The following is a 22,799-nucleotide window of genomic DNA, read 5'->3' on the forward strand; positions in this document are numbered from 1 at the left end:
CGCCATGCGGGCTTTTTATAGCCATGCGCTTCCGGGACCTTCCAGTACTATAGGAAGGACCAATCAGATCCGACATAGGACCTGCACATGTGACCCCTGCTCTCCACTGAGAGGACAAGTTGTGGGCATGCCTAGTAGCACGGCATGAGGACTTAGCCTCGGGAGCAGTTCCCTGCAAAGCAGGTTGCGTCACCATTGCTGCACCAGAGGTGGCAGCAACATCCAGGCTCACAGAACGAGTCAGAGGGAGATGCCTGGCCAGCCGAGATTGCTGAGCAGGAGTCCGCGTGGTCGGAGAGGAATGGGAGACCGCAGGATGTCTGGCTCTGGATTCCCGCTGTGCAGTGCCAGGAATCCAACGCCTAACATAGGGCCCCTGCTCTTCTCCGTTTATACCTTCGGCCTCGGACAGCTCATAGAGAGGATACTGAAAGCCATGAGATTCTATGCTGATGACACACAGATCTACATCTCTAGTAGGGAGGTGATATCTGGTCCAAACAGAATCCCTCAATGTTTAGTAGGGAGGTGATAGCAGACAGATCTACATCTCTGGACCAGATATTTCATCCTTCTCCGCTAGATTTCTAAAACTTAATATGGACAAAACAGAATTTCATCATCTTTTGCCCATCTCACGTGACCCCCCCCAACAGACGTATCCATTAAAGTAAACTGCTGCCCACTCTCTCCAGTCCCACAAGCTCGCTGCCTTGGGGTTATCCTTGACACTGATCTCTCCTTCAAACCACATATCCTAGCCCTTTCCGCTTCCTGCTGACTTCAACTCAAAAATATTTCATTCCTCAACCAAGAATCTGCAAAAACCCTAGTCCATGCCCTCATCTCCCGCCTTGACTACTGCAACCTGCTGCTCTGTGGCCTCCCCTCTAACACACTCGCACCCCTCCAATCTATTCTTAACTCTGCTGCCCGACTAATCCACCTGTCCCCCCGCTATTCCCCGGCCTCTCCCCTCTGTCAATCCCTGCACTGGCTCCCCATTACCCAAAGACTCCAGTTCAAAACCCTAACCATGACATACAAAGCCATCCACAGCCTGAGTCCTCTGTACATTTGTGACCTAGTCTCCCGGTACTTACCTGCACGAAACCTCCGATCTTCACAAGATCTCCTTCTGTACGCTCCTCTTCCCACAATCGCATACAAGATTTTTCCCGCGCATCACCCCTACTCTGGAACTCTCTACCACAACATATCGGACTCTCGCCTACCATGGAAACCTTCAAAAAGAACTTGTAGGCTTGTCGGAAGAGGTAGGTCTTCAACTTGCAGTAGCCACCGATCCACCAAACCACTGTGCGACCAGCTCTACCCTAGCCTACTGTATCCTCACCCATCCCTTGTGGATTGTGAGCCCTTGCGGGCAGGGTCCTCTCTCAAACAGTACAAGTCACGACTGGTACAGTATAAGATTACTGTACTTGTATGTATTATGTATACTCCTCCTCACATGTAAAGCGCCATGGAATAAATGGCGCTATAATAATGCCACTGACAGGGGGCGTCATCGGGCCACCTGATGCAGCGGTCCAAGAAGGAGGCACCCTATCAGCTGCACCCAGGGCACATGCCCCAGCTGCCCTCCCCTGAATACGTCTCTGTAGTGTACACTTCCATTATTATCCTTAAGCCAATTATTCACTAACACTGTCCCATTAGGATATGGTACCTTGTATAAATAATGTATGGCTCATAATAGCCATTTTTATATACACACTACAAGCCACCCTTGGCTATTTTGAGTCCATATTGAAATTGACCAGAAATGCAGCTATGTAATGGTCTGAATGCATTCTGTCTAACATTTACAGACAGACCATGCTCATAGTGACACAATCTTGAGAACTGTTTCGTTATTGGCTGAAGCCCTTTTACCCCACAAACAGTTCTATGTTTCTGCTTGTTATTGTAAAACATGAAGGTTTATTTGACCTCTGTCTGTGGTGGTTATGTAATACTTGTGGCTTTTATATTCTAAGGGTTTATGGCCCATCTTCTGATGTATGACTGGTTTCACCCTGCCCTTCAAGTGGCCAGCTTTCAAGATAGGATGAACGGAGTTACCAGAGTTACACATAGTGCAAATCAGAGAAACATGACTGAGACAGAAGCAAAAACTGGGGTACATGTACAGCGTGTTCATACCTGCATAATTGGGGACGCCTGTGCAGTGTTGTGAATTTCCCAGGGGTTCTCTGTCTGGAATGGGAAGCAACACCAAGACAGATGATGTTTTAAAAGCCTCTTGGTGATGGATGATGTGAGTATATGTACTTAATCATTAAATGTATTTAATCGCTATATGTACTTAACATATGCATGTTAAAATATACAAAAGTGTGATCATACTTTAATTTTGTGCTTTAAAATAAAATTGCGTTATCACAAGCAGTAGCCGTCTTTAAAGCTGTATCGGAACCTTAGTGTTAAAAACTTGGCAATACATAAGTTCATACTCTTCATACGGTATATCAATAAAGAGCTTTGCCTTGTTACGTTTCTGTGTTCTGTTCCTTGTTCACACATCAATAGAACTTACAAAATAAGTCTGTATTATTTAGCGGCGCCACTTACTGATTTTCATACAGTGAAGGAATATAGTCATGGACCATGTGAATGGTTTCCCTGAACCCTACGGTGGACTATTTTCTATGGCTGATATCAGGGAGGGAAAATGTTCCTAAAGTCTGAACCCCAATACCTCTGTATGAAAGTTTAAATTTGAGGTCCATTTATGGTGTTATCTTGTTACCCCATTTACAAAAAATTTTAATACAGCAAAAAAGGTGCAGCAGTATTTTACCTGCCCAGGTCTCAGAACTAATGTACTATCAGGATGCAGCAAACCTATACAGTACAGATGGCAGCAACACAGGTGCAAAATACTGATGAAGCAACCGATCACAACTTACCAATTCATGGAGGGGTGATTGCTTAGTATTAGATTGCACAAAATCTGCTGTATAGAGTGCTGGTAACACAGGTCGTAAACCAGATAGTGTGCATTACCTATTACTGAGCAGCCCGCCTAATCTAATAGTATGGACATCACTAATAACAAAGTGCATCCCATGACGACACACCTCAGTTTACAAGGCCAAAAATGCTGGGCTTGGCTACACACTGATGCGGTGAACAACAAAGAACAAAAAACTCGATCCAAAGAAATTACCGTATATAAATATGCAAAAAATTATTTTATTAAATAAAAAGGTACAAGGAGAGGAAGAGTTCCACCAAATAGCACATGTAGAAATAGGGCGCTCACAAGGACCAAATACAAAGTATTAAGCTAAGTGCACACATACCGGAACTCTCGCGGAAATTACCGCGAGAATTCCGGAATTCCATTCCGCGGGAAAATCACATTTTAAATTCCAGCTATTTTCCCGTGGAAAAACTAGCATTTTGTAAGCGTATTTAGCTTGCAGAATGCTAGCGTTTTCCAAGCGATCTATAGCATCGCTTGGAGAACTGATTGACAGGTTGGTCACACGCGTCAAACATAGTGTTTGACAAGTATGACCAACTTTTTACTACTGAGGCCGCCTATGCAGCATCAGTAGTAAAAGATAAAATGCAAAAAAAAATAAAAAATGGTGTTATTCTTACCTTCCGACGTCCCGCGCAGCCGTTCCCAGTAATCCTTTGCGAAAATGCCCGCGATGACGTCAGTTCTCGTGGGATTGCGATGTCTCGCGGTAATTCGCGATGACCGCGAGACTTCGCGATCCCGCGAGAACGGACGTCATCGCGGGCATTTTCGCAAAGGATTACTGGGAACGAGAGCGTGGAGAGAAGCGGGAAGGCTGCGCGGGACGCCGGAAGGTAAGAATAACAATATTTTTTATTTTAAATTCTATTTTTACAGGGATATGGTACCCACAGCCCGGAGGACAGTCTCCTCTCCTCCGGACCGTGGGTACCATCCGCAATTGTTCTGCTTACTTTTTGCATGGTGTGCACAGCCACATGCGGGAAGTAAGCGGAACAATGCATTCCTATGGGTGCGGGATCGCCGCGATTCCGCAAAATTAATGAGCATGCTGCGGTTTTTACCGCGAAGCGATTCCGCTGCGGTAAAAACCGCAGCATTAGCACAGCATTGCGGAATCCCATAGGAATGCATGGGATGCTTATTTTTCGCGGCAAAATCGCGCGGTTAAAACCGCCGCGGAAACGCGAAAAAAACGCCACGTGTGAACTTAGCCTTAGAATGGCAAAGAGAATGTGTGCTAGTACACAGAATCAACACAGATATTGCACATTCCCCTTCTAGCCTATTAAATCAATATTAAACCCCCTACATCAAATATATCATTTTGAATTTTCATAAATTCATGCCATTACCTATTGGAGGGTCAAGAGTAAGTCCAGGAGGATGCTGATTTTGTAAGTTTGCCCACTGACATGAACAGTCTATAATTTTAAGGCCGGGATCACACCACCGTGTGTGATGTGAGAAACTCGCACGAGTCTGCTGCATCAACACCTGGCGCTACCGCCTGCACTCAGGACCGGAGCTGTGGCTACTTTATGCATTTTCATGCAGCCGCAGCTCCGGTCCTGAGTGCAGGCGGTAGCGCTGGGTGTCGATGCGAGAGACTTGTGCTAGTTTCTCGCATTACACATGGTAAGTGTGGATTATAGACTGTTCATGTCAGTGGGCAAAGTTACAAAATCAGCAAAGGGTCAAATACTTCTTTATACAGTGGGTGAAATAACTACTGTTAGAAAGTTGCTAATGTGTACACATGGCCACTAGATTACAACATTTCACACGAAGTAAAGTGCTGGTGCTTATAAAAAAAAAAAAAAAAAAGTCAAGTAACATCAATAAAAAAAAGCTACTCATCCCCAATGGTTTGTGTGCACCTAAATGACAAAAGTACCAGGGAACAGCCAAATGTGAGTAGTAATGTATCTGTATTGTGTGCAAATTGAGAGGAGCTCCTGCCTCCAGCCCCGACGCGCACATTTTGCCCAGCTTCTTCGGGGGGAGTGTCAAGGCAGAAAGCCCACCGGTTTAAAAAACCCAGCTTATCCAATAAAAAATAACGTAGGACGCTGCAAAATTACACAAAAAATGTTTTCCTTAGGTTCTAACTTGGAGATTCCCCTGTAGTTTTATTACTATGGTAGGAGATATCTTCACTATACAACACCGTGTGTCATATTAATCTCAAAATGACTGGAGAATGAACTCTCTCAGTAGCCAACATTTTGATTATAGGGATGGAACCAGAGGCGACAAATTCACCTCCAATGTGCCAAATTATCTCCAGACTGTGGTAATCCTCATCTACACCTACTAGGTTTTTAGGGCTTGAAATGTTAAATGTAATAATGTCCATGCAGGAGATTACAACTGTGAAGATCTGAGGAGGTGGGTTGTAAAAATCACCTAGGCAGGTTAATCATAGAATCGTAGAGTTGGAAGGGACCTCCTGGGCCATCTGGTCCAACCCCCTGCTCAAAGCAGGATTCGCTAAATCATCCCAGTCAGATGTCTGTCCAGCCTCTGTTTGAAGACTTCCATTGAAGGAGAACTCACCACTTCTCGTGGCAGCCTGTTCCACTCATTGATCACTCTGTCAAAAAGTTTTTTCTAATATCTAATCTGTGTCTCTAATGATGCAACTATTTGTTCCATATGTGCATGGTTTTACAACACGGCCAGGAAGATGGCCAAATACACAATGTCTTCAGGCCACAAGATCCTGGGGCCGGTAGCCCCACTACCCCCGTACCAGGTGATACTCACTGTCTCCCAACTTTTGGTTGGACCACAGATTTCGTATCTCCCGCCAGTATAGTCTGTAGTCACAGTGTGCTGTTTTCCATCTGGAGGAGCCTGCAATCGACGTCTATGTATCCAGGACCAACAATCGTTAAGAGAGTTTGAAATCCAGATGCCAAGTCCCTCAACCATAGCAGGGGTATCTAGCCCAGCTGGCAACCAATCTCCAAAATTCCATAGGCCATCCATCCACCTCAGCCTGGATCCTCTCTCTTCAAAGTCACTCCAACTGCCTGACTAAACATGCGGTGTCTATTTCATTTCCCCTTAAATGTTTGCTTTTAGCTCAAAGAATGAAGCATATTCCATAAGCCCATCACTGAAACTGCACGTGAGACCCCCTGTAGTGATGGCTCCCTGGCTCTACTATCCCCAGCCACACAATGGACCCAGTTGTTAGATGCACAGTGGCTTGAGATACAGATGACATTAATAGGAAGATTGATTTACATTTACCTTTGGCAATCTCCTATTTGGCTTTAGTTATAAGATCCAGCCTGCACACCTTCCTCTGCTTCCTGTCACTGAATGGAAACATTGATTCCTGAGGATGATCAGACGAGCAAGCAAACCACTAATAAAACACAGCAAGAAAATATCTAATAAAAAACAACATCGATGCAACCGGTGCTCTGTGCTGAAAAAGTCTGCAGCCCTTAGAGCAGTGGACTCCATTCTACGCGCGTTGGTCCAATAGTCTTTAGTCTGTTGAATGTTGTTGTGAGGAACTGGCCATAATCAGCGCAAAAAACTGCAACACACGATATCCTTGGTCATTGCTTAAATCTTCTATGGCTTTCTTACCTGGTTTACAAGGGTGACCTTTTCATAATTCATCTTTATAGGAGGTTTCTCCATATCACATCACTATCATTTCCTTACGGTCTTGTCCTTTTCTTTCCTCTATCTTGTTCATGTAAGCTAAAACAAGACACTCACCTGTTACCGTTGTGCAAAAGTCAGGCACAACTCTAAATGAAGCATTGGTTCAATCCATCGGCTGCAGCAATGCCCGTTATTCCCTGGACAGAAGAGGCCGGAAATTACAGATGAAACTATAGAAAATCCACGGGCTAAATTGAGCGCTGCCAAGGAGTAGGTAGTCCAGGCGGGTAAGAAATAGAATTTAGCCAAACTACACATTACGGAGTCGATCAGAATCCTTCATCAGGTCTTTGATTTATGTGAAAAAGCTTAACTTACATGAATAACAGATATTTTATTTTAAAATAATAAAGGAAATCTATTCCTATGGCTGTGCTTGTCGACTCTGTCCATTCCAGATGGACACTGGATGTTGTTTCATGTTGGTCTTTGCCGCCACCGTTTAACCAAGATCTACGTTTTCAATTAACGTTATTGAATCAAAGTCTATTGGTTCTTGTTCTCCATTTACTCTGAGTTTTTGTGTTCAATTTTTTTAGATCATATCAAGAAAATGAAAAATAATACTTTTCATAAATCACTCACTTGTTATTTTTTATTCATAGAATTCTAAGAAATAAAATTTAAACATCATATAATTTTATACGACAGTGGGAGTGCATTGTCTCAAAAAGCGCTACGACTGCATCCATCGGCCCAGTCGTGGATCTCAGAGTCTCAGGGGCTCCTGGAGTTATTCACACAGTCTCCTGAGCCATGCGGTAATCGAAGACACTTCCTCTCTCTGCAAAACTGCGACTTTGACTCTTTATAGGCACCTGTGCATTGTCTCCATCCTTGTGATCGCCGTACCCTCCTCCTCCAGGGGTATGAAGAGTGAATATGTCCTGGGTGAAAAAAACACAACATACAATCTATTTTTCCACCATAACAGACCAATGTCCCTGGGGTTGTGATGTAGAAGAAAAACATCTGATAGATTTCCTGGTATGTCTGTTATGCCAAGTACAGACCCCCCAAAGCTGATACATGATATGAGGGGTATCCTTTCTAATTTTGAGTCATAGCAATGTAAAACCACCTAATATAGAGAGTCAATACCAAAGGTGAGTCCTGAAGATCTGCAACAGGGCCCATGCCCACCATTGGGTAGAGCCTGTAGCGCCCACTCTAACCATGTGTGATCGAGTCAGCTCCATATAGAGCGTGGATGCAGCCAGTGTCACATCGTTTCAACCTTTAGATGTCATCAATTGGGACAGAAGCAATTAACAGGATGGAAACTATAGAAGGTGCCCATTTTGTCACCCATCATCCCCAGCAATATGATTGTGAGGTGCTGATAACATGGTCATGACAACCAGGGAGTTGCTGGAAACTTCTTTGTCTGACATGTTTGTACACCTGAAGTATAGTAGAGGGGGCAACATTAATGTGTAACTTCAAGCAAAGATTAATCCTTCATTCTCTTACCCCAGGTTCTAATGAAACCGACGTTTTCCCACCCAAGTTAATGTTTTTCCCTTCACGTCTATGCAAGAAGTTGAGCCCACGGGCACCAGGAGATCCACCTAGAATTAAAGTGATTGATACATTGTTAAAAGCAATTGCCGTCTGATTGTTTTGTAAGGTGTGGCTTCTTGTGGATGTGTAACAAATCTAAGGCCCAACGACTTCATATCTGCTGATTCTGAGTCAGCCAGCAATCTGTAATAGGGCTCAACAAATCACTTTTCCCCTAAAAGTTGAGGCTACCAGAAGCCAGACCAGCACCTGTCAGTTCTTTAGGTCAGTTTCACAGGATATGCCATGTACGGCTGTCACTAGATTCATGTTCTCCAAACCACATACAGCGTGAATCAGAGCCTTACTGCTCGATTTTGCTTCCAGGTATTTCTAAACGACGTGGCATTTCAGAGAAAACATACACTCCTCAACACTGAAACTTCAACACCAAGAAGGAAAAGTTGTGAAATTTTTTAGATCACAGGATTGATGGACGAGTTACTGATCTGCAAATGATGAAAAAATGGAAACACAATTTTCATAACATGTTGAGTTATTCCAATATAGAGTATGAGCCACGTACAGAAATTCCGGCACTTCCAGCCTCGGTTGCTATCACTAAGATTATTAATGGTCGTCTGATGAATGTTTTGCTGCACTGAATGCTCTTGAGTAAATCATCAAGATCTGCTGCTGGCATCTCCGGTGCATTTACTGACCAATGAAGTCCAGCTGTGCCCGATAAGAGAAAAGTCTGGAAATGATGCAGCGGTGGCACGTTTAGGCCACGTAGGCGGCTCATGGTGGCACAGGCAACATGAGGGCATATTCTGTCATGTTTAAGAACTGCTCAAGGGACTCTAAAGAAATGGCCGCACCACTGGTTACACGACCACATCAACGCAAAGCCGAGCTGTTAATGTATCCGGAAGGGAGACTAGAAAAGTCCAGTTACCCCACACCATAATCCCGGGATTAGTGTGACATTCCCTCGTAAAAGCTCCTTCATGGCATTGCCCACATGGTCTTCTCAGCTTAGAAGAAAGACGTGTAGTGATCCTTTTTGTACTGCAAGCAAAAGTGGATGTCACATATCGAGTGTAGGACATCACAAACAGTGTCTACACAAACCATCAGAAGGCAGTGAGCTACAAGCCAGATGTCCATCTACAGGCATCCATAGATCTCAAGTCACCCTGCTCCAAAGGCATCGTGCGGCAGAGCAACATGGCAAGGGAGGCTGGAATGGAGGCCTCTCCTCCTCAGCGACGAGCCTCAGGTGGCCTAAACGTGACACCATGGCCTGCAGCATCTCTGAACTGGTCTCTCATGAAGCACATTGCAGATGTCATAGGTCAGTGATTATACAGGAGCTGCCAGAACTTTCTTCAAGCAACCATAAAAAAACCTCAGTGATACAAGAGTTGGTGTGCCACGTGCCTGTGTATCTGCACAAAAACATACCCGATACTGAATAACTACAAATGTTTTGAAAATGTGGTTTCCAATTTTTCATACTTAGACATGTTAATTACATGCAATTGATCTAGTGATTTTTTATAATTATATGACTTTTCCTTCTTGGTGTTATGATTTCAATGTTGAGTGTACTTTGATAGCCATCCAGGGCACACAGGTTGAGACATGGCTGGTCCAATGACGGCTTCACCCCTCCTCGCTCCAGTTGATTGACCGGTGTCTGCCATGTATGTACTGACTCCACAGTTCTGCTTTTAGGCACAGTGACATTAGGCAGTATCATGAGGATGATCTATAATGTCACCTTGGATGCCGTATGGTCGGAACACTCTTCGTTCTGTGAGAACTGACAAGATGACGCATTCTCTGAACAGCAGCTCACGAACAACGCCGTCACCACCACAGAACCTTCCCTGACCACCGGAGCCCGGACGTAACTGGAAACGCTTCAGGACCACTGGGTACCTAAATAAAGAGGCACAGGAACAAACTGAACAAAACAGCTTAGCCCCAACGTTTGAGCCCCATCTCTGCTAGATCTATAATATAACGCGCTAAGCGTCACTCTGTCCGAAGGCTTTATTGACTGCGCAAGCGCGACGCGCCTCCAGCAGAACATGACAGCGCTAGAGCACAGGAAGAAGGGTGAGTATAAATGTTTGTTTTTTTTATGTGTGTAGTTTAATAGGGGTGAGGGGTACCATACATATCAGGATAAGGCGGGGAGGGGACCATGCATACCAGGAAAGGGGGGGTGAGAGGGACCATGCATACCAGGAAAGGGGGTGAGGGTGACCATGCATAACAGGAAAGGGGGGGTGAGGGGACCATGCATACCGGGATTGGGGGCGGTGAGAGGAGCATACATACCACGAAAGGGGGGTTAGGGGACCATGTATACCGGGATTGGGGGGTGAGAGGACCATGCATACCACAAAAGGAGGGTGAGGGGACCATGTATACCGGGATTGGGGGGTGAGAGGACCATGAATACCACGAAAGGGGGGTGAGGGGACCACGTATACCACGAAAGGGGGGTGAGGGGACCATGCATACCATGAAAGGGGGGTGAGGGGACCATGTATACCGGGATTGGGGGGTGAGAGGACCATGCATACCACGAAAGGAGGGTGAGGGGACCATGTATACCGGGATTGGGGGGTGAGAGGACCATGCATACCACGAAAGGGGGGTGAGGGGACCACGCATACCACGAAAGGGGGTAAGGGGACCATGCATACCACGAAAGGGGGGTGAGGGGACCATGTATACCGGGATTGGGGGGTGAGGGGACCATGCATACCAGGAAAAGGGGGTGAGGGTGACCATGCATACCAGGAAAGGGGAGTGAGGGGACCATGTTTACCACGAAAGGGGAGTGAGGGGACCATGCATACCACGAAAGGGGGGGTGAGGGGACCACGCATACCACGAAAGGGGGGGTGAGGGGACCACGCATACCACGAAAGGGGGGGTGAGGGGACCATGCATACCGGGATTGGGGGGGGTGAGAGGAGCATACATACCACGAAAGGGGGGTTAGGGGACCATGTATACCGGGATTGGGGGGTGAGAGGACCATGCATACCACGAAAGGGGGGTGAGGGGACCATGCATACAACGAAAGGGGGGTGAGAGGAGCATACATACCACGAAAGGGGGGTTAGGGGACCATGTATACCGGGATTGGGGGGTGAGAGGACCATGCATACCACGAAAGGGGGGTGAGGGGACCATGCATACCACGAAAGGGGGGTGAGGGGACCATGTATACCGGGATTGGGGGGTGAGAGGAGCAGGCATACCACGAATGGGCGGTGAGGGGACCATGTATACCGGGATTGGGGGGGTGAGAGGACCATGCTTACCACGAAAGGGGGGTGAGGGAACCATGCATACCACGAAAAGGGGTGAGGGGACCATGTATACCGGGATTGGGGGTGAGAGGACCATGCATACCACAAAAGGGGGGTGAGGGGACCATGCATACAAGGATGAGGAATAGGGTGCCATGCTTATCAGGATAAGGGGGGTGAGGGGACCATGCATACCACGAAAGGGGAGTGAGGGGACCATGCATACCACGAAAGGGGGGGTGAGGGGACCATGCATACCACGAAAGGGGGGTAAGGAGACCATGCATACCGGGATTGGGGGGGTGAGAGGAGCATACATATCACGAAAGGGGGGTGAGGGGACCATGTATACCGGGATTGGGGGGTGAGAGGACCATGCATACCACGAAAGGGGGGTGAGGGGACCATGCATACCACGAAAAGGGGGGTGAGGGGACCATGCATACCACGAAAAGGGGGGTGAGGGGACCATGCATACCACGAAAAGGGGGGTGAGGGGACCATGCATACCACGAAAAGGGGGGTGAGGGGACCATCTATATCGGGACTGGGGGTGAGAGGGCCATGCATACCACGAAAGGGGGGTGAGGGGACCATGCATACAAGGATGAGGAATAGGGAGGACCATGCTTACCAGGATTGGGGTGGGTGAGGGTACCATGCATACCAGGATAGGGGGTGAGGGTGACCATGCATACCAGGAAAGGGGAGTGAGGGGACCATGCATACAAGGATGAGGAATAGGGAGGACCATGCTTACCAGGATTGGGGAGGGTGAGGGTACCATGCATATCAGGATAGGGATGAGGGGTGCCATACACATCAGGATAGGAGGGGGGCAGCACATACCAGGATGGGAGACCATATACCAATAAAAATGCTCGCCACCCGGGCGTAGAAAGGGTTCATAGCTAGTTATAATATATTTTCCTGCATGAAATTAGTAATAATGTCGGTCTGACATTAATCCAAGTGGGCGTCTTCCCTGAATGTCATGTGCTGCAAAGCATTGTAGAAGGAAATTATCCCCCAAGGGAATAAAGAAATAAAAGTATCCATAACTTGAAAATAAAAAAATAGTTCAGAACCCCTTCCCCACAAAAACATTGGCAGAGATTATCTTATTTTATGGGAGGGAGCGTGGAGGGTGTCTCAAAAAAAAAAAAAAAGTTGCCCCCAAATTTTACCAATAATAATTTTCGATAGTGTCCCAACATTCCCTGATACATTTATGCTTTTTGTTCTGGCTTTCGTGGCTTCAGCTACTGTTCAAAAGTGATGGGTTTATTTTGGAAAGGTACTAAATTGTAATAAAAAAACAAACAAACAGTAAAACAAACGCCTTCACTGTATTCCTACACACTTGTACGCAGCTGAGCTATTTTTCCCCCCACAAACTTAAAAAAAAATAATGAAAAAAAAACAAAAGCAATTTTAGATTTTTAGATTTGCTTTATACTTTTTCCTCTACGAGAGTAAATAATTAGTAAAGTCTTATTATCTCAAAATGATGTCTTTGAGAAACAAAACGCGTCCTGCAAAATGAAAGCGACCCTACAGCTATATCAACAGATAAATTAAAAGGTTATGGCTAAAAAACAAAACATTTGCTTGGTACGTAACCCCTTGGCAAATACTAACTACATCTGCATTGGGTCCACACATATGGTGTAAGGCTCAGGAGCGGATATAGACAGATGAAGCTGCTGTTAACTATTTAACTGACTCTGTCAATCACTGATCGCTCTTATGTGTACACACACCAGGCCCTGTCGGGCTCCCAGTCATGCATTTGTGGAGGGCTGATGCTTGCAGTAGACCCCAGCTGCCATGTTAACCCATGTGCCATCTTGGCACACCTGTGACCGAGCTTCATAGGAGACCATAACGTCCTCTATATACTGCAAGACTACAGTACCACAGGATCGCAGGCTCAAGCCCCATAGGAAGATTAATAAGTGAAGCAAAAATTATAAAATAATTAATCGCCCCCTCCATCATTTTTCCAGTTTAAATTAAAAAAATAAACATATTTGGTATTGCCAGGTCTGTGAAAGTCCAATCAATTTTTCACTCACTCAGCTATTTAAATAAAACTATAAAAAATGGTACGATGTGCAAAAAGGAAAAATATAGATGTTATGGGTCCCAGATTGTGGAAAGAAAACTTAATTTTTTTTTATTTTTTTTTAATGAAGTTCTGACATTTGTTCATCCTCCTAAATATATTTAAAAAAAAAAACAAACACAGAAAACGAAAGGAAACCTTGCTATCATAATCATACTAGTGTGGAGAATCAGGTCACTGGGTGATTTTTCCCTACAATAAACATTGTAAAAACACAAAAACAAAACAACCTGCCATTCTGCCACTGTTCTTTGGGGGTTTTTTTTTTTTCACCGTTTCACCCCACTTGGAATTTTTCCCTATTTTTCTTTCAGCTAATATAGTAAAGTAAATGGTGTTCTTCAAAACTACAATGCGTTTCACAAAAAACTAAGCTCTCATACAGTGATGCTTACTAAAAAAAAATTATGCAACTAGGAAGAAGAGGAAAAAAAATGAAAACTAGATGTTGCAGTCTAAGGCTACTTTCACACTTGCGTTTTTTTGCGCACACAAAGGTATGAAAAAAACGCATCATGCGTTTGTGTGCGTTTTTTTGCGCATACATGCGCATTACAATGCGCACATATGTGCACCCATAGACTATAATGGGTGTTTTGCTGTAAAAAAAAACGCATGCGTTTTTTGGGGGCAAGTCGGATGCATTTTGTGCGCCCGAGCGCACACTACAAAAAACGCATGCGCATACAAAGCGTACAAACGCATGTGTATGCGCACCTATGCGCACCCATGTAAAAGACAGGGGAAAAAAACGCATGCTTTTTTTTTGCACAAAAAAACAGCGCAAAAAAAAAACGCAAGTGTGAAACCAGCCTAAAACCTGAGATACTGAATGGTTATTGTCAAAACACAGTTTTCTCACAATCCAAGAAAAACACTCTATAACGACTCCCAATATCAATATCTGGCCTCCATATACATTATTCCCCGTACCGTTTCTCCAGAATCTCCGGGTCTGTAATGCGCGTATTGGTCATGTGACTATGAATTCCACTTCTCCCATCCCAGTGTGGACCGGCCCCGGCACCGCCAGCCACTGTCTCATAGTATCCAATGTTCTGGTTACCAAATGTGATGTTGTTCATACAACCCTGAAGAAAAGGACTCCATTGTGATGATGGCACCGCAGAGACGTGCTGCTTCTTCATACATCATGGGGAATTTCGGTGGAGTGGTGAAAATATTTTGGGAATATTATCAATTACAGTGGCTTGTGAAAGTATTCACCCCTTTGGCATTTTACCTATTTTTTTTACATTACATCCCGTGTGTAAATATTTTTGTAATCCGATTTGTGTGTGATTCATCAGCAATAAATAGTCTAAGCTGCTGAAGAGAAAAAAATAAGGCATAAATTAAATGTAAGGAGCAAATAACTAAAAATTGGCATGTGCATATGTATTCACCTCTTTGGTAGGAAGCCCCTAAAAATTTTTGGTGCAAGCAATTCCCTTCATAAGTCACATGCTTAGTGACAGGAAGTTCCCGTGTGTACAATATAAGTGTCACATGTCTGTCACTATATACACTTTACCTTTTCTGAAAGGCCACATAGGCTGCAACACCATTAACAAGAGGCTCCACTAACCAAATACCGCCATGAAGATCAAAGAGATTTCCAAACAACCCCATAAAGGCCAAGGATTTCTCCAAACAAAACCATGAAGACCAAGGAGATCTCCAAACAACACCATGAAGACCAAGGAGATCTCCAAAAAACCACCATGAAGACCAAGGAGATCTCCAAACAAGTCAGGGTCAAAGTTGTTGAGAAGTACAAGTCAGTGTTGGGTTATAAAAAATATCCCTATCACTGATGATCACCGTAGCACCATCAAATCCATTATCATCAAATGGAAAGAACATGGTACCACACCAAACCTGCCAAGAGAGGCTGCCCACCAAAACCCTCAGCCCGGGCAAGAAGTGCATTAATCAGAAAGGCAGCACAGAGACCAAAGGTAACCCTGAAGGAGCTGCAGAGATCCCAAGCGGAGAGTGGGGTATCTGTCCATATGACCACAATAAACTGTACACTCCATAGGGGTGACCTTTATGGAAAAGTGGGCACAAAAAAACCTTTACTTACAAACAAAAGTTGTAAAAATCCTTTGAGTTTGCCAAAAGACTTATAGAAGACTCCACAAATGTATGGAGGAAGGTGCTGAGTTTAGATGAGACCAAATTTGAACTTTATGGCCAACAAGGTAAACGCTATGTCTGGTGCCAAACCAATAGAGCTCATCACTCCAAGAACACCATCCCCACAGTGAAATGTGGTGGTGGCAGCATCATGCTGTGGGGATGGATGTTTTTTTGGCAGCAGGCACAGAGAAAATGGTCCAAGTCGAGGGGAAGATGAATGGTTCGAAATATAGGGATATTCTTGAGCAAAATCTGTTTTAATCTGTCAGTGATTTGAGACTGGGATGGAGGTTCACCTTCCAACAAGACAATGACCCAAAATATTACTGCTAAAGCAACACTCCAGTGGTTTAGGGGGAAAAGTGTAACTGTTTTTGAGTGGCCTAGATAAAGCCCAGACCTTAATGCACTGGAGAATCTGTGGTCAGACTTGAAAATTGCTGTTTACCCGAGGAAACCATCTAACTTGAAGAAGCAATTTTGCCTTGAGGAATGGGCAAAAATTCCAGTGGCAAGATGTGGAAAGCTCACAGAGACTTATCCAAAGCGACTTGCAGCTGTAAGGAGGCTCTACAAAGTACTGACTTTAGGGGATGAATAGTTATGCACACTGAAGTTTTCAGTTACTTTGCCCCATTTGTTGTTTGCTTCACAAAAGAAAACAAAACCAAATGTTCTCAGGTGTCGGAATGTCCTTCACATGAACTGACGCAAACCCTCAACAGAAACAATCTAAAAAAAACAGTGAAATTCCAGGTTGTGAGGTAGCAAAATATGAAAAATGACAAATGTGGGGGGAGGGTTGAATACTTTTGAAAGCCACTGTATATTCATCCCCTGACCATACCAAGTCCCACCAAAAAAAGCAGTAAAAAGTTGTATATACTGTAAAAAGGTATCAGAATAAGACCCCTTACTCAGCTTCATCGACGGAAGATAAAGTTACGGGTCTAAGACAATTTTTTTTTCATGAAATTCAGAATTTTTTTTAAAGTTTAGTAAAATAAAACATAACAAATTTGGTATCGCCGTAATCGTACTGACCTGGAGAATTAGGATTCCAGGTCATTCCTATCACATAATAAACACCATTGAAATTAAACCCAAAAAACAAAAGGTGGAATTGTGTTTTTTACAGGGAATCTGTCACCCTTTTTTTTGGCTTGCAGCTGCCGGCATAGACATCGGGGGCTTATCTACAGCATTCTGTAGTGCATTCTGTAGTGCTGTAGATAAGCCTCCGATGTAACCTGAAAGATAAGAAAAACACGTTATATTATACTCACCGAGGGGTGGGCGGTCCGGTCCGGTGGGCGTTGCGGTTCGGTCCGACGCCTCCCTTCTTCATGCGATGACATCCTCTTCTCCCGTCCCGTAATGGCTGCGGCGCAAGCGCACTGCTCTGCCCTGTTGAGGGCAGACCAGAGTCTTGCAGTGCGCAGGCGTCGGGAGAGGTCCGGCGCCTGCGCACTGCAGAATTCTGCTCTGCCCTCAACAGGGCAGAGCAGTGCGCCTGCGCCGCAGCCATTACAGGACTGGAGAAGAGGACGTCATCGCATGAAGAAGGGAGGCGTCGGACCGGACCGCAACGCCCATCGGACCGGACCGCCCACCCCTCGGTGAGTATAATATAACGTGTTTTTCTTATCTTTCAGGTTACATCGGAGGCTTATCTACAGCACTACAGAATGCACTACAGAATGCTGTAGATAAGCCCCCGATGTCTATGCCGGCAGCTGCAAGCCGAAAAAAAGGGTGACAGATTCCCTTTAACCATGTTATCCCACTTGAAACTTTTTCAGGCCATTATATGGTATAGCGAATTTTGTTATTCAGAACTACAACTCGAGCCCTTATACAGCTATGTCAACAGAAAAATAAAGAAAAGTGGGGGCTCTTGGAAAAAAAAAAGCATAAAAAAAAGGAAAAATGGCTGTAGTGGGTTCTGGAGTCTGTGGGCCAGAGTACAAGGTCTGCACTTGCGGCATAATAGTCTGAATGAGTCCCAACCCATCTCACCTGTGAAGCCGCACAAACTTGAAAGGCCTTAAATATGACATCAACAATCCTCTGTGATGTCAGCACATTGCCCCCAACAACGGCAGCGTCCGGAGAGGGGTCCAGGATCGATCCTTTTGGGATAATGACTCGAATGGGCACCAGGCAACCCTTAAAAAATTCCAAAAATAAAAACAGTAAGAACCATATTTACTCCAGAAAAGACAATGAATCTGGGCCTAATTGTGACTTTTATGTTTGTGTCTTATACATTATTTTATCTGCACTTTTATGTGAACTCGTCACAAGATACAAGTTGCCAAAACTACAAGCAGCATGAATCATACACAACTGCAGGCAGGTATAATGCTCTCCGAAATTCTCCGGCGTTTCAGAGAAAAAAGGGTTAGACGATCCGAACTGGAGACCGTAACCGGAAATCAGACTGGTCTACTGCAGTGCTGTCCCCAGCTGGCTACTTCCAGCACCGCTCTAGGCGATTGAGGTTTCTCCCAATTCAAGAGACCGGTCAATGACCTGGAGTGGCGCAAGGAACCAAACCTGGACTGGACTTTTGTATATTTCGTCTGAAATGCTGGAAATATTCAAGGGAAAACGTTCCAAGCTGCAGCCGTGCGGCCGGGCCCCGAGTCATGCTGCCTGTGATTTTGGCAGCATAAATCATCCAACAACCCATGGATTGTGCGTGCTTCTGGGGAAAGCAGCCATGTCTGTCTAATCCATGACTTCTCGTTTATTCCACGTGGAGAGATGTCTCTGCTGACCTGGTTTAGAGGAATATCTTGGCCGACCATGCAGCGTAGACAGTAGATGAGGGCGGAGAGGGTGATGGCTCGCGGGGCATTACAGTTCCCAAAGACTTCATAACCGGAGTCCGTGAAATCAAAGAGCGCGCTTCCCTGCGACAAGTGGAGAACATTTACTGTAATTTCTCCTAAAATTTCTGATTTAAAAAAGAACAAAAATAAATAAAAAGATCTGAGCCCGAGAGACGTATAAAGGAATGACACAATATTAATCCGCACATGGAGCTACGCGGACCAAAACACCTGGGCACAAGAGGAGTCGGAGAAAAGATATTTTTTTAGACTTGTAAATAGTTATAAAGACATAAAAATCACCAGCTGCAAAAATATGTGAGAAAACTACATGATTTATGCTTAAATCGTTAGGTCGAACGTCCTTACGTTTGGCTAAAGAAATATAATTGAGTTGTATGTAAATTAGCGATGAGCGGATCAGGCAAAATAAAAAAAACAAACAAAACAAAACTTCTTATACCGACCTCATCGGTGACCTCTACAATCGCTCGAAACTGCGCTCCGGTCCGCCACCACAACTCCAGCCGAGGCGCCAATCTAAGCCAAGGTGTCCGGCTGCGAGCAGTGAACTCCAGGGCTGCTCTCGGCTGACAGAGGACCGGGGGCAGCCGCAGAGGTTTTCTTCTCTTTTTTTTTTCATTCTTTTTAACGTTTTGTTGCCATTTTACTGAATTTGCGCCAAGTGAATTACCAAAAAATAATATTCTCCAGAAAGCAGAGAATTGTAGAAGCCGAGTACAGTTCAGTCCCATCAAAAAAAGTGTCCATCTCTAGTATAAGTATATCAAAAAGCTCCGGATGCAGGGAAGACACAATCCGAGCCTCCTCTCCATCACTACCACCAGGTAATTATACCAAGTCTGGAGACTGACAAACTACAGCTAATTACAGAGCGATAGGTCAGGTTTTACCTCCTCTTTGTTAATCTTCACCTTCAGCTTGATAGGAGACCCGTCATCCATGTAATCTACTGACTCCACCTCTAGTGCTCCTGTCTGCTGCTCCCACCGATGAGCAAACTCCTTCAGCATGTCTCTCACTGCAACCTCTGCGTTAGCCTAAAGAAAAAGAAAGTGCATCACATCACTCCAAAAATGATAAAAATACCAAGAATGAGCAAAGAAAAAATAGCATCATACAATAATAGTTATATGTAGTATAATACTGCTCTTATGTGGAAGAATATATTCTTGTACATAGGAGCAGTATTATAGTAGTTATATTCTTGTACATAGGGGAGGTATTATAGTAGTTATATTCTTGTACATAGGGGCAGTATTATAGTAGTTATATTCTTGTACATAGGAGCAGTATTATAGTAGTTATATTCTTGTACATAGGGGACAGTATTATAGTAGTTATATTCTTGTACATAGGAGCAGTATTATAGTAGTTATATTCTTGTACATAGGGGACAGTATTATAGTAGTTATATTCTTGTACATAGGAGCAGTATTATAGTAGTTATATTCTTGTACATAGGAGCAGTATTATAGTAGTTATATTCTTGTACATAGGGGCAGTATTATAGTAGTTATATTCTTGTACATAGGAGCAGTATTATAGTAGTTATATTCTTGTACATAGGGGACAGTATTATAGTAGTTATATTCTTGTACATAGGAGCAGTATTATAGTAGTTATATTCTTGTACATAGGGGCAGTATTATAGTAGTTATATTCTTGTACATAGGGGCAGTATTATAGTAGTTATATTCTTGTACATAGGAGCAGTATTATAGTAGTTATATTCTTGTACATAGGAGCAGTATTATAGTAGTTATATTCTTGTACATAGGGGAGGTATTATAGTAGTTATATTCTTGTACATAGGGGCAGTATTATAGTAGTTATATTCTTGTACATAGGAGCAGTATTATAGTAGTTATATTCTTGTACATAGGGGCAGTATTATAGTAGTTATATTCTTGTACATAGGGGCAGTATTATAGTAGTTATATTCTTGTACATAGGAGCAGTATTATAGTAGTTATATTCTTGTACATAGGGGACAGTATTATAGTAGTTATATTCTTGTACATAGGAGCAGTATTATAGTAGTTATATTCTTGTACATAGGAGCAGTATTATAGTAGTTATATTCTTGTACATAGGGGACAGTATTATAGTAGTTATATTCTTGTACATAGGAGCAGTATTATAGTAGTTATATTCTTGTACATAGGGGAGGTATTATAGTAGTTATATTCTTGTATATAGGGGGAATTATTATAGTAGTTATATTCTTGTACATAGGGGGCAGTATTATAGTAGTTATATTCTTGTACATAGGGGCAGTATTATAGTAGTTATATTCTTGTACATAGGAGCAGTATTATAGTAGTTATACTCTTGTACATGGGGCAGTATTATAGTAGTTATACTCTTGTACAAAGGAGTATTATAGTAGTTATACTCTTGTACATAGGTGCAGTATTATAGTAGTTATATTCTTATACATAGGGGCAGTATTATAGTAGTTATATTCTTGTACATAGGAGCAGTATTATAGTAGTTATATTCTTGTACATAGGGGCAGTATTATAGTAGTTATATTCCTGTACATAGGGGGCAGTATTATAGTAGTTATATTCTTGTACATAGGAGCAGTATTATAGTAGTTATATTCTTGTACATTGGAGCAGTATTATAGTAGTTATATTCTTGTACATAGGAGCAGTATTATAGTAGTTATATTCTTATACATAGGGGCAGTATTATAGTAGTTATATTCTTGTACATAGGAGCAGTATTATAGTAGTTATATTCTTGTACATAGGGGAAGTATTATAGTAGTTATATTCCTGTACATAGGGGGCAATATTATAGTAGTTATATTGTTGTACATAGGGGGGAGTATTATAGTAGTTATATTCTTGTACATAGGGGACAGTATTATAGTAGTTATATTCTTGTACATAGGAGCAGTATTATAGCAGTTATATTCTTGTACATAGGGGCAGTATTATAGTAGTTATATTCTTGTACATAGGAGCAGTATTATAGCAGTTATATTCTTGTACATAGGGGCAGTATTATAGTAGTTATATTCCTGTACATAGGAGCAGTATTATAGTAGTTATATTCTTGTACATAGGAGCAGTATTATAGCAGTTATATTCTTGTACATAGGGGGCAGTATTATAGTAGTTATATTCTTGTACATAGGAGCAGTATTATAGTAGTTATATTCTTGTACATAGGAGCAGTATTATAGCAGTTATATTCTTGTACATAGGAGCAGTATTATAGTAGTTATATTCTTGTACATAGGAGGCAGTATTATAGTAGTTATATTCTTGTACATAGGGGCAGTATTATAGTAGTTATATTCCTGTACATAGGGGGCAGTATTATAGTAGTTATATTCTTGTACATAGGTGGCAGTATTATAGTAGTTATATTCTTGTACATAGGGGGCAGTATTATAGTAGTTATATTCTTGTACATAGGGACAGTATTATAGTAGTTATATTCTTGTACATAGGGGCAGTATTATAGTAGTAAATATTCCTGTACATAGGGGGCAGTATTATAGTAGTTATATTCTTGTACATAGGTGGCAGTATTATAGTAGTTATATTCTTGTACATAGGGGGCAGTATTATAGTAGTTATATTCTTGTACATAGGGACAGTATTATAGTAGTTATATTCTTCCACATAAGAGCAGTATTATAGTAGTTATATTCTTGTACATAGGAGCAGTATTATAGTAGTTATATTCTTGTATATAGGGGCAGTATTATAGTAGTTATATTCCTGTACATAGGGGGCAGTATTATAGTAGTTATATTCTTGTACATAGGGGGCAGTATTATAGTAGTTATATTCTTGTACATAGGGGGCAGTATTATAGTAGTTATATTCTTGTACATAGGAGCAGTATTATAGTAGTTATATTCTTGTACATAGGGGGTAGTATTATAGTAGTTATATTCTTGTACATAGGAGCAGCATTATAGTAGTTATATTCTTGTACATAGGGGGCAGTATTATACTAGTTAATTCTTGTACATAGGAGCAGTATTATAGTAGTTATATTCTTGTACATAGGGGGGCAGTATTATAGTAGTTATATTTTTGTACATAGGCGCAGTATTATGGTAGTTATATTCTTGTACATAGGGGGTAGTA

General features: G+C 43.0%; 1 protein-coding gene across 4 annotated transcripts in view; it reads right to left on the reverse strand.

Moving 5' to 3' along the window:
* Positions 1–7,276: 7,276 nt before the first annotated feature.
* The window catches only part of OPLAH (5-oxoprolinase, ATP-hydrolysing), a 93,513-nt gene continuing 77,990 nt past the window's right edge, over positions 7,277–22,799 (reverse strand). For all 4 annotated transcript variants that reach the window (XM_073555058.1, XM_073555056.1, XM_073555057.1 and 1 more), the window contains 7 exons: positions 19,575–19,721; positions 18,607–18,741; positions 17,843–17,992; positions 14,612–14,769; positions 9,999–10,159; positions 8,183–8,280; positions 7,277–7,596 (listed from right to left, as the gene is read on the reverse strand). In XM_073555058.1, the coding sequence (XP_073411159.1) occupies positions 7,447–7,596; positions 8,183–8,280; positions 9,999–10,159; positions 14,612–14,769; positions 17,843–17,992; positions 18,607–18,741; positions 19,575–19,721 (999 nt within the window). In that variant the 3' untranslated portion in view covers positions 7,277–7,446. The remainder of the gene's footprint in view (positions 7,597–8,182; positions 8,281–9,998; positions 10,160–14,611; positions 14,770–17,842; positions 17,993–18,606; positions 18,742–19,574; positions 19,722–22,799) is intronic.

This window comes from Dendrobates tinctorius, unplaced genomic scaffold (genome assembly GCF_039654945.1).
Source record: "Dendrobates tinctorius isolate UK_male_01 unplaced genomic scaffold, ASM3965494v1 ptg000215l, whole genome shotgun sequence".
In the NCBI taxonomy this organism is placed as follows: Eukaryota; Metazoa; Chordata; class Amphibia; order Anura; family Dendrobatidae; genus Dendrobates; species Dendrobates tinctorius.